Source organism: Sturnira hondurensis, unplaced genomic scaffold (assembly GCF_014824575.4).
Source record: "Sturnira hondurensis isolate 20B ecotype Veracruz unplaced genomic scaffold, ASM1482457v3 Scaffold0016184, whole genome shotgun sequence".
In the NCBI taxonomy this organism is placed as follows: domain Eukaryota; kingdom Metazoa; phylum Chordata; class Mammalia; order Chiroptera; family Phyllostomidae; genus Sturnira; species Sturnira hondurensis.
Window position 1 is genome coordinate 197,801 of NW_028088815.1, and position 13,269 is coordinate 211,069.

General features: G+C 37.5%; 1 protein-coding gene across 4 annotated transcripts in view; it reads right to left on the reverse strand.

Moving 5' to 3' along the window:
• BIVM (basic, immunoglobulin-like variable motif containing) overlaps positions 1–13,269 on the reverse strand; it is an 83,395-nt gene that overhangs the window by 37,808 nt on the left and 32,318 nt on the right. For 2 of the 4 annotated variants that reach the window (XM_037065778.1, XM_037065777.1), the window contains 2 exons: positions 12,857–12,953; positions 9,881–11,528 (listed from right to left, as the gene is read on the reverse strand). In XM_037065778.1, the coding sequence (XP_036921673.1) occupies positions 11,235–11,528; positions 12,857–12,953 (391 nt within the window). In that variant the 3' untranslated portion in view covers positions 9,881–11,234. Of the gene's footprint in view, positions 1–6,013; positions 6,455–9,880; positions 11,529–12,856; positions 12,954–13,269 lie in introns of those variants that run through there. The other 2 variants (XM_037065779.1, XM_037065776.1) reach the window with 2 other exon arrangements.

Here is a 13,269-nt window from a genome sequence, read left to right on the forward strand (position 1 = left end):
AAAAAACTACAGGGAAGTTACAAGGAATTTACTGTGAACTACATCAGCATAAAAAGGACACAGAAACTATAACAAGTACCAGAAGAAAATGAAGAATAAAATTTCTGAATTGAAGAACACAGTAGAAAGAATCAAAAGGAGGCTACATGAAGCAATGGATTGCAACATCGAGCTGGAGGACAGGTTAAAAAAAAACTCCCAGGAAGAGCAAGAAAAAGAAAGAAGGCTCAAAAAGAACAAAGAGGGACAAAGAAACAGCAGGACAACATAAAATGTAAAAATATCCACATAATAGGGATACCAGAAGGAGAAGAACAGGAGCAAGGGATAGAAAATCTGTTTGGAAAAGTAATGCTGGAACTTCCCTAATATGATGAAAGAAAAAGTCACACAAATCCAAATAACACAGAGAGTCCCAATCAACATGAACCCAAAGAGGCCCACTCCAAGATACATCATAATTAAGACTGCAAAATTCAAAGCCAAAGAAAGAATTTGAAAGACAGCAAAGGAGAAAGAAGATGTGACATACAAGGGAGCATCAATAAGGCTAGCAGCAGACTTCTCAACAGAAACTCTACAAGCCAGATGGGAATGGTGAGAAATATCCCAAGTAATAAAACACAAAGGCCTGCAACCAAAACTACTACTCTATATAGCACGGCTCTCATTTAAAATGGAAAGTGAAATAAGGAGTTCCCCAGATAAAAGGCGGCTCAAGGAATACATCTCCACCAAACCAGCATCCAAGATATGCTAAAGGGACTACTTTAAGGGGATGAAGAAAAAGAGAGAGAGAGAAAGAAACACAGGTACAAAGGAAGTAAAATAGCAATGAATAAGTACCTATCAATAATAACCTTAAAAAAAGTTGCCCCAAGAAGGAAGTTCTTAGTGATACAGGCATACCTAAAAAAGAGAAACATTTCAAACAAACAAATCCTCCATCTATAAGAACTGCAGAAACAAGAACAAACAAAGCCTAGAGTACAAGGAAGGAAAATTAATCAAGAACAGAGTACAATTCAATAACATAGAGACTAAAAGAACAATTCAAAGGATCAATAAACCCAGCAGCTGGTTCTCTGAAAAGACAAATGAAATTGACAAGCCTTTAACCAGACATCAAGAAAAACAAGAGGACCCAAATAAAACCAGAAATGAAAGAGGAGAAATTACAACACACAACAGAAATACAAAGGATTGTAAGAAATTACTATTAACAGATATATGCCAAGAAATTTGAAAACCTGAGTCAATGGATAAATTTCTAGAAACATATAATCTTCCAAAACTGAGTAAAGAAGAAGCAGAAAGCCTGAACAGACCCGTAACTGCTAGTCAGTTTGAAGAAGTAATCAAAAAACTCCCAGCACACAAAAGTCTTGGACCAAACAGTTTCACAGAATTTTACAAAACATTTAAGAAAAAGCTAACCTCTATCCTTCTCAAACTATTCCAAAAAATTCATGAAGAGGGAAGACTCCCAAATTCTTTTTATGAGACCGGCATCATCCTAATCCCAAAACCAGATGAGGATACAACAAAGAAAGAAAACTACAGGCCAATGTGGCCAACTAACATAGATGCTAAAATCCTCAAGAAAATATTAGCAAATCTCACCTAGCAATACATTAAAAAGATCATACACCATGATCAAGTGGGATTCATCCCAGAGATGCAAGGATGGTATGATATTCACAAATTAATACACATGACACATCACATAAACAAAAGGAAAGACAAAAATCACAAGATCATATCAATAGATGTGGGAAAAGCATTTGATAAAGTACAGCACCTTTTCATGATAAAAACACTCAGCAGAGTCAGAGTAGAGGGAGTATACCTCAATATAATAAAGGCCATATACAGGAAACCTACAGCCAACATCATACTCAATGGGCAAAAACTAAAAGCTTTCCCACTAATATCAGGAATAAGATAAGAATGTCTACTTTCACCATTTCTATTCAACAAAGTACTGGACAGTCTAGCCACAGTAATCAGACAAGAAAAAGAAATAAGAGGCATCCAGACTGGAAAAGAGGAAGTAAAACTGTGACTGTTTGCAGATGATATGATAGCATACATAGAAAACCCTATAAACTCCACCAAAAAACTACTCATCCTAGTAAGTGAATTTGGAAAGACAGTGGGATACAAAGTCATATGCAGAAATTGAAAGCATTTTTATACATCAACAATGAAATATCAGAAACAGATAGAAGGAAAAATATCCCATTTACTATAGCAACAAGAAAAATAAAGTATGTAGGAATAAACACAACCAAGGAGTGAAAAGACCTGTACTCAGGAAACTATAGAACACTGAAGAAAAATTAAGGGAGACACAAATAAATGGAAGCATGTACCATGTTCATGGACTGGAAGAATCAACATCATCAAAATGGCCATACTACCCAAAACAATTTATAGATTCAATGCAATTGTTATTAAAGTACCACTGACATATTTTAGAAATATAGAACAAATATTTCAAAAATTTATATGGAACCATAAACAACACCAAATAGCCTCAGCAATTTTGAGAAAGGAAAATGAGGTAGGAATACCTGATATCAAACTATATTACAATGCCACTGTAATCAAAACAGTCTGGTGCTGGCATAAAAACAGGCACATGGATCAATGGAACAGAATAGAGAGCTCAATAATATACCAAGTCTTCATGGTCAATCAATATCTGACAAAGAGGGCAGAAGCATAAATTGGAGTAAAGACAGCTTCTTCTACAAATGGTGTTGGGAGACCTGAAAAAAAACTCAACCACCAACATGCACCATACAAAAATAAATTCAAGGTGGATAAAAGACTTAAATATAAGTCACAATATCACAGAAGTCCTAGAAGAGAACATAGGGAGGAAAATCTCAGATATTTAATGCAGCAATATCTTCACAGATATGTCCCCCAGAGCAAGGGATATAAAGGAAAGAATAAACAAATAGTACTTCATCAAAATAAAAAGCTTCTGCACAGCTAAAGAAAACATTACCAAAATAAAAAGGGTATCAACTGTATGGGCAAATATACTTGTCAATGATACTTCGGACAAGGGTTTGATCTCCAAAATATATAAAGAACTCACACACCACCACACCAGAAAGACAAACAACCCAATTAAAAAACTAGGCAAAAAACTGAACAGATACTTCTGCAAGGAGGACATACAGAGGGCACAGAGACATATGAAAGTATGCTCAGCATTGGTAGCCATCAAAGAGATGTACATTAAAACCACAATGAGCTACCACTTCACACTGGTCAGAATGGCCATCTTAAACAAATCAACAAACAAGTGCTGGTGAGGTTGTGGAGAAAGGGAACTCTAATACACGGTCGGTATGAATGCAGACTGGTGCAGCCACTGCGGTAAACAGTATGGACTTTCCTCAAAAAACTAAAAATAGAATTGCCTTTTCAGCTGGCAATTCCTCTGCTGGGACTATATCCTAAGAATCCTGAAACACCAATCCAAAAGAATCTATGCACCCCAATGTTCATAACAGCATTTTTACAATATTCAAGTGCTGGAGATAGCCTAAGTGCCCATCAGTAAATGAGTGAATCAAAAAACTATAGTACATTTACACAATGGAATACTGTGCAGCAGAAAGAAGGAAGGAGATCCTACCCTTCTCGATAGCATGGATAGAACTGGAGAGCATTGTGCTAAGTGCAATAAGCCAGGTTGTGAAAGACAAATACCATCTGACCTCACCTGTAAGTGGAACCTAATCAACAAAACAAACAAGTGAACAAAATAGAACTAGAGACATGGGACTAAAGAACAAATTCACAGTGACCAGACAGGGGAGATTAGGGGAAATAAGGAGAAATAAGGGGAAAGTTCAAGTTAAAGGGCCAATGGACATAGACAACAGGATGGGGTAGGGGAGGGAGGATTGAATGTGGGAGGTAGCAGGTGGGTAGGGCAGGGGAGAATAATGAGGGAAAATGGGGACAACTGTAATGAACAATAAAATAAATTAATTAAGCCCTGGCTGGTGTAGCTCAGTGGACTGAGCTCCGGCCTGCGAACCAGAGGATCGCGGTTCGATTCCCAGGCAGGGTACATGCCTGGGTTGCAGGCTGCTTCCCTGCAGGCCAACTCCCAGCAGGGGACGCACAAAAGGCAACCATACATTGATGTTTCTCTCCCTCTCCTTCCCCTCTCAAGATAAATAAATAAGTAAAATCTTTAAAAAAAAAAGACTGGTTTGTGCTTGACATTTAGCATTTTTAAAAAATTAATTAATTAATTAATAAGTTAAGAAATAAATATAAACAAGACACTAGGCTATAAATGGTAAAATGGCCCATTTATTTTAGGGATTAACAGTAAAGTATGTCATGGATAATTTCCTTATTAAAAAAACAAAAATCAATGTGTTTCAGATATGTGAATTTGATTCCCATGAAAATGAACAAAGCAAAATCAATTACAGAACCAAATATACTGAAGTGATAATAATCTCCATACACATACATATATATGTGGTTATCATTATAACTTGAGTATATGTGAGTCCATTTTAAATGATTCATTCTTTCAAAAAAGACCCAAACCCCCATGACAATGATTAGTTTCAAAAAAAAAAGCTTCTGTGACTTCTGAAAATATACAGTGGTACCTCGGTACTCACCATTAACTCGTTCTGACACTCATAACATGTGCCAAAGCCTACAACAATGAAGCAAGCATTTTCTCTTGCAGTGTGGCCTCCTGACTCATACAAGTTCTAGCAAGTTCAATGAGTCCCACAAGTGCCAAGTGGTGAAATATATTTTTCTTGTCAAAATACTATCAGTACAGGGTTTGACAAGTTCTGAAGCTGATGAGTACCAAGGTATGAATGTAATCTAAATTAAATTCTTTGCCTTTCCTTACTTTGGGCAAATTTCTAAAAACAGGGAATGCTGAACTTTATGTGCCATCTCAAGGATTTTACAAATAATTAATTCTTCATATGGGTTGCAATGTAATCTAAATATTTGCTGAAATTTAAAGGCTCCCATGACTGAAAACTACTTTTGTCCACATACAGTTCTGTAATACTTAAAAAGCAGTGATTTGAAGAACCATAAGAGGGTAGCAATATAGCACATGCTTAAAAAAAACTTTTCTCTTCCCTCTATGTACACTACATAAAAACTTTTAAACCCAAATTTGTTACAGATGGATTTCAAGATTATTCACATTGTACAAAATATAACATAACATTAACTATATTACGTATAGGTTCTCATTTAGGGAACTAATGGAAGGTACCACCAGCTTTTAGTAAAAAACAATTAAAAAATGCTTAACAGGGAAACGATACTTCAAAAACAGCATTCATGTTTTGATAACGGACAAAAAATTTCATTCCCAACACACAAGCAAAACCAGCCAAACATGTACAAAAATAAGTCCTTAAAAAGTCCACCATTGGGGCTGAGAGGAAAATAATTTACTGTACATCTTTTGAATCTTTTCAGTGCAGTGTAGTACCACATAAATGTCCTATTCCTAATGTTCATTTTTATTTTTATATTTTAAGGTCAAACACCTGTCCACACTATCCTTCCTGTAAAATAAATGGTGCAACATTCAATACAGCAGGGAACACTACCAGTAGGAAACCCACTTCATTTTCTCCATACTTTACCACATTATCAGTGCCAGACACTATTCTAATCTTCTTTCATTTAAATGCTCTCTTAATCCCTCATACCAACCTTCTGTGTGGATACCCTCCCTTCACTTTCCAGCTGAGAAAACTAAAGCATTGAGAAGCATAAAGCACTGCCGCTAAATGGTAAAACCAGGATTCCAATTCAGTGTTACAATCGCAAAGCGGGGGTGGGAGGGTGGTAAATAGTGAAGATGCTAACCACACAGTGTCACCGTCATCCTACTAACACCACTCTGCACCCAGAGAGGCCAGAGGGAGTAGGCGTGACGCCAAACCCTGCATCCCGAGTACTAACGTCGCGTTAAGGATACCCACGGCCAGGATCTTCCCTTCAAGCGTTTCCGGGCTAATCTGCCGCCCGGAGCACTCCAGCAACTTCCAGAGCCCCTGGACTCCCATGAGGCAGGAGTGTCTTTTGAGCGCAACTCGGTGGTGGGGCCACTTAAGTCGTTTTATTCCAATTCTACAATCGGCTGCCCCTCCGCCCCGAACTCCGGAAGAGAAGACCTGCTTCAATTTAGGAGAGGCTGACACCTCCCGGAACAAAGACGGAATCAGAGAACGGTGAATGGCCCAAAGCAGAAAGGAGCAGGTCCTCTTTCGCCCAGCGCTTTGTCCAAAACGTCTGCACTGTTAATGCAAGATCGAATTCAGGGAACTGAGCAGGCGAGATGAAGAGCCTGTAAGCGTCCCTCACACAGAACCTGTCTGAGTGGGATCGTAAACCCACGCATATGGCACCTCTCGGATCCCGTCAGACACAATGCGCACGCAGGAAGGAAGTCTCGCTTCACACCTCCTATGGTGTACTTGCTGCGCCGCAGCGCTCCGGAAGTCCCGCCCCAATGTTGATTGTGATAATACCTTTTCTTCCGCGTTGGCGAGCAGTCGCAGGTAAATAAAAAATGTGTGCGGTGTCTACTTGCTGAGGTGACGGTTTTCTACGAACATTTTCGGTATCAGTTTCTCCCCACTGGTCACCACTAATGTTAATAGTGAACACATCTAGTACCAAGTATCGTTTGCATTTGAAGCTGTTAGAGGAAGTCGGCAGCCATTTCAAGAAAAGATACATAGCGCAGCACTCGGGAAATAACTTGACTTCTTTGCTTCCTGCTTCTGTAAGCTGCTTGCTGCTTTCGTGCCAGAGATAACGAACTGCCCCTAACCCTATAAAAGCAACTGCACCCCACAGCTCGGGGTCCAGAATTTAGAGACTGCCTCCTCTGGGTCCACATGCGTAAATAAAGGAACCACTTTGCTTTCTCTAGTGTTCGACCTGAGTTCTTCCCGCAACAAAGTGACAACAGAAAGGTGAATACTGGTGTCTTTTAAGTATTTGTTGGGTATCTTGTAGTAACTTGATTACTTGTACTAATACGCTGTAAAGCCTTAACGCTTCAAATATAGTTTTCTTTCCTCCAGCATGTAAAATTTGGGGTTCCACATCTTGTGGTTCAGAAAGTACGAGAAACTAATTGCCAGAGAGGCTTCTGGAAATGCAGTGGTTCAGGAACCCTTTAGGCCAAGATTCAGATCCCCACACGTTACAATGTATATTGTTCAAGTAACATTTATTTAGAATTTAGGTTTCTTCATCTGCGAACTGGGCATAAAACCTGTCTTGCAGACTAGTTTAGGACTAGAGCTGACTGTATGCCAAGTGCTTACACTAGTGGTTACTCAAATTTATTATTATACATACCTTACACAAATTGGTTCAAATTTGAATTACTGAAACTAGATTCAGACTCAGTGAAAAGGGTGATTTAAATGAGGTAATTTTGTAAAGAATGCTTTATGACAAAAAAATAGAAAATTTGCTTAAAGCAAAATCATTGCTGTCCCCAAAGATGTTTCACACTAGCCATGTTTAATTGACTTAGTAACAACTAATAGCCTGTCAGGGATAATTCTGACAGTGAGCTTTTTTGTATTTCCACCATGTGTAACATAATTCCCAGAAATTGTTCTTAGTTGTATTTTACAGAGATTAATAGAAGTGCCTAATCAGTTTTTGTCTTCCTCCACTATGGACTGTTTACTGAAGCCAAGAACTAGTTTGACTTCTATCCCCCACTCCTTACACGTAGCAAGGAATCCATAAGTATTGCCTAAATAATCTTTTCACTATCTAGTCTGAAGCTCTACAGTGCATCTTGCACCCTGATTAATGAATTTCATCCCAAATCCAGCAGAGATTACTCCATATCCAACTCGAGTCACGTAACTGTGTTAGTGGGCATAACTGTGTCCTCCAAAATAATGTTGAAGCGCTAACCCCTAGTAACTCAGGCTGTGACTGTATTTGGAGATAGGGCCTTTTAAAGGTTGATTAAGTTAAAATGAGGCCTTTAGGGTGAACCTAATCCAGTCTGACTGGAGTCCTTTTAACAAGAGAAAATCAAGACACCAAGGGTGTGTGTACATAGAAAACATCATGTGAAGACATAGTCAGAAGGCAGCCATCTGCGTGCTAAGTAGAAAGACTCAGGAGAAACCAAACCTGTTAAAACCTTGATCTTGAACTTCTAGCATTCAGAACTGTGAGAAAATAAATTTCTGTTGTTTAAGCCACCCAGTCTGTGGTATTTTGTTATCATAGTCCTAGCAAACTAAGATACCCTACGATCCTGAGTAAGTTTCTTCACCAGTGAGAATCTGTGAATAAAATGGAGAGGCCACCAACTGATTGGGGATGTTCTGAGCTCAGCAATTTAACCTGAAACATCTAGTGGTTAATAGTGCCCAATATGTTGAGTGAATAACGGAGAAAATGCTATGGGCAAAATTGAAATATAGAATGTGATGTATGCTACAGCACCTTGCCGGAGCCCCTCCAGTATCTGGGAGAAGGGAAGTGGGAAAGTGTTATACTTGCTACACTAGCTTGGCCTAATAATGGGGAATCATAGTGGGAAAATAGTTTCAGGATTTTAAGTAACTGAACATTTTTTACTGTGAAGTTAGGTATAAAAAAAGTAGCCAATGTCAGCATGTGAATACTATAAGTGTTTTTAAAACCAGAGCAACCTTTCTTAAAATACACAATATACTTTTGAAGGAACAACAACTAAGGAATGTCTGTCTGACTTACAAGGAATTGGCTCTGAGAGGCTGTTTAATAAGTTCTAAAGTTCCTGAAGAGTAACATATACAGATGCTGGAGTAATAATAACAGCACACACTTAAATAGCAATTCCTATTCAAAAAGCACTGTTCTGAACATTTTACAGGTATTAACTTACTTGTTCTTCAAAACAATTTGTAAAGTAGATACTATTGTCCCCATTTTATCAATGAGGAAATAAGTACAGAAAATTTCATCCTAATTTGCCCAAGATGATACAACTAATAAGTGTAGAGCCCGTATTTAAAACTTTAGTGCTTCTGTGGAGACTCCTAAGAGATGTTGACCAAGAAAATAAATATGATGAGAATACCACTAATATTGAAAGAGAAGTGTGCAGTAACTTGCTTATCATTTCTGAAAGTGTCTGTAAACCTAAGTGAGCTCTTAATAACTGTCAACTTTGTAAACTAAGCTATTAAGTGATCGTATGTTTCAAGACTTGAATTTTTATGGCCAATAAGCAGTCTGTATAAATTGATCCTCTTTTTTTTGGTGTCACTCTATTCTTTATTTTATGTTGTGTTTGTCTCCTTTCCTCTCAGCTCTTTCTCTTCTCTGAAATATCCAAACTATATAAAATTGCTGATACTCAACCATGTTTGATACAAAACTCACAACTTCATTTGTTTCAAGCTAAAAGAATTAAATTTCCTATTTCATATTGTAAAGTCTTATACAAATCCAAAATTATAGTTATAATGCATATTATTTCATTAACTATAAAAGTCAGATACGAGATGGTTTCTTATAACACACTACTTAGAATTAAAAAATCATTATGTTGCCCTGGCCAGTGTAGCTCAGTGGATTGAGCGCTGGCCTGCAAACCAAACAACCGCAGTTTGGTTCCCAGTAAGGGCACATGCCTGGGTTGCAGGCCAGTTCCCAGGGGACAAACCAGAGGCAACCATACATTGATATTTCTCTCCATCTCTCCTTCCCTTCCCCTCTAAAAATAAATAAATAAAATCTTTTAAAAAAATCATCATGTCTTCAAACAAAATTATAATACTCCCTAAAACAAAGATAAAAAATATTCACATGATTAAAAGTAGAAAAGAAAATTTTATTTGATGAAAACTTCTTAAAAGTTCCAGTATGAAGTAACAAAATCAACAACCTACATATCTCTTTTAGTCCTTTGCATTTCAAGCAAAATAGTTCCTTCAGAAAAATGACCATTCCATAATATATATTCCCTTTTGTAGGCTTAGGCATGTCTGAGTGGTTTAATGGATATAAAATTCAAAAGAGAAGAAAATTAAAATAGTCTTAAAAATCTGAACCTTCTTGAGATGTATTGCAATATACCAACTTATTCAGCACCTTGTAATAATCAAGTCACCTATTTGAGTTCTGGAATATTTGAGATATGTCTAAACTGATATGAAAGAACAAGAGATCCTAGTCATTTGTGAGTCATGAGTTGACAGCGTAGGAATTATTTAACACACTTCTGAATTATTTAACACACCACCTTCAAACAACTAATTGTCTGTATGTATTTTAAAGGGAAATACTTCAAGAGTTTGGAATATGATAGTTGCCCTCTGAGTGGCAAGGCATTCCAAAGACATCTTCAATGCTGTTATGAATATATGATTCCACATTGAGGGACCAATAAAGTATCAAATCTCATTTCATAGATTGCCTTGGATACAGGAACTATATCCACATATTCTTTTACTCTTCCCTTAAAGAGCATTCATTGTAGACTTACAGAAGTCTTTCAAGACCTAAGGTTCTTGTCAATATTTGATAGTAACATACCAAGTCAAGAAAGTCAAGAATATTCTAAAACAGTACACTAGGTCACCCATTTGCACCAATAGAAAGGATTAGTTTCTTAAGTCTTTTTCTTTCACCTCTATTGAGAATCCTGAGAAAGTTAACCAGTAAACAAATGAGGCAAGCAAGATACTGGAACAAGTAAAAGAACTAATAGACGCACTGAAAAATTTTAAATGAGCTTACACCATGAGAGAAAACTAGAAATCAACAGCCTCACCTTTTTTTAAGGGCAGGTGGTGCCTTACATCATGAGCTTAGGAATAAAACTATCTGCAACAATGCCTTGGGATCAAGTCATAAGAAATCATGTCATGCTTAACCATTTCAAATCATTATATTATTAAGTAAGTTTGCATTTGTTTATTGGAGTTTGTTAAATTGTCCAGAATGTTTATATACTCTAATTTAAAACAATAATCTGTGCTTATCTACTTATATATCTGAAATCACCCATCATAATATACAATCTTAAGTACTGGAGAACTACAGGGGTATGTTTTGTACCACAAAATCTGTTCCTATTTAATGTAGACTTAATCAAATCTTCTGTCTCAATGCAATCTTGTATAGACCAGTGCATAACATGAGTTCTTCAGTACCCAGCACAGTCAATCATTCCCACCATAATCACTGTAATCCTGGTAGCCACTGTTCCTTCTCTCATGGATACTGGACATCTTTTTCCATGCTGAGTCCTGATGGAAACCAGCACTGAAAGACCGGCCCAGACGCCCATGATGCTTCTTGGAGATATTGTCCTCACTCTCAGATTTGGCAATTCCCTGGCCATGTGTTGGAGGTTGTGACTCTTGTCTAATGGTTCCAAATGGAAAGTTCCAAAGGCCAAACCTTTGCCAGCTAAGTCTCTGGAATGCTATAATACAATGCAAATTTCCCCCAACCTGAGAAGGAAAAAAAAAATTGGGTGAAGAAAATTATGGGAGACAAATTGTTCCTATGAATTCCCTCATTTTTCCCCCCTTCACCTACCTCAAAACAGTACTTATCCTTTCAGACATCATCACATCATATTATCCTGCATCTTCCCTGACCAGCTGCCATTCATTACAAAACTATAACAATGCCCACACCTTTGTCAATATTTGACAGTAACATACTAAGTCAAGAATATCCACAGAGGATAGAGCAAAGATGCCCTGACTGGTGTAGCTCAGTGGATTGAGTGCGGGCCTGCAAGCAGATGATCGCGGTTCAATTCCCAGTCAGGGCACATGCCTGGGTTGCAGGCCAGTTCCTGGCAGGGGACACACCAGAGGCAACCATACATTGATATTTCTCTCTCTCTCTCTCTCCTTCCTTTCCCCTCTAAAGAGAAATTAATAAAATCTTTTTGAAAAAGGAATATCCACAGAGGATAGAGCAAAGAAAAAAAATTTGACAACTCTAATCAATAAATTACACTTTAAAAAAAGAATATCATGAATCAATGCAGTAAGTCACCTATTTGCACCAATGGAAAGGATTAGTTTCTTTGATCTTTTTCTCTTGTACCTCTTTATTGAGAATACTCAGAAAATTAACCAGGAAATAAATGAGCCAAAACATCTTTCCCCCACTGTCACACACTAGAACTTCCCATTCTGCCTAGTTCAAACACCATCATTCTTCCTGTCCTACACATTCTTCACTTGTTAGTAGGATTATATCAATGGGATGTCTACTCAATCTATAGAATCTACCTATCTCTGAGAAATAAATCCAGAAGTTTTGTTTGTATCCCCTAGAATTCACTTCCTCCACATCTTTCTCATCTTTCATGTTCCCATGTAAATGCATGACTCTGCCCCAAGGCCAGTTAATATGGCTCAGGAGTAAACACCTGACCCAAACTGGACCAAGACTATGGAACTAGGCCTAAAGCAGGCCAGTCTCAGTCTAGACTGCTCATCTGAAAGAGACATGATGATGATGATCTTCAGGAACCAAATAATCAGGCAAAAGGATAAAATATAATACCCAAAAGAATAAGAGAGGCCAGCTACTTGGCCCCTGCTAACATTCTTTTACATGGTACCAGCCCCTTATGAATCCAGGCCACCCTCTTTGCCCTTTCATTTTAAATACACTCATGTCCTTAAAATAATTTTCACCTTTCTGTCTAAGATGGTCTGAACTGGGTTTATATTATTTACAATCTGGAGTGCTGAGTAAAATACTGCATTTTAGCCAGTTGGGAAATACCTTAACCTACAATGGTGTTCTTTCTTACCTTCTTAGTTTTTCGATACTGCAGCCCCCTCTCCAAGTGACGAATATCTAGAAATTCTGGATTTTGAGTATTTAGATCAGTTACAATATCTGCCCATCTATAGTTAAGAAGGAAAAATAAAGCACGATTTTCTTTTTAGTACAAAAGATTGTTATGGAACTTTTCACATGAGCAATATTCTACAATGTTACCATGGCAATAAGTCTCTATCAGGATTGTTCCACTTACTAACCTGTATTAAACTCACTTTTATGACAATTCTGTTTATGCAACTATTGCCAAGGTTCTCAGTTTAAAAATGGTTAGTCTCCCTATGAAATATATATTAACCTATTAGATGACATCTTGCAGGCTAAAAGTAGAAATATTCTTAATTAGAGTCAAGTATATTTACAAAAGACTTAAAAGTTAGC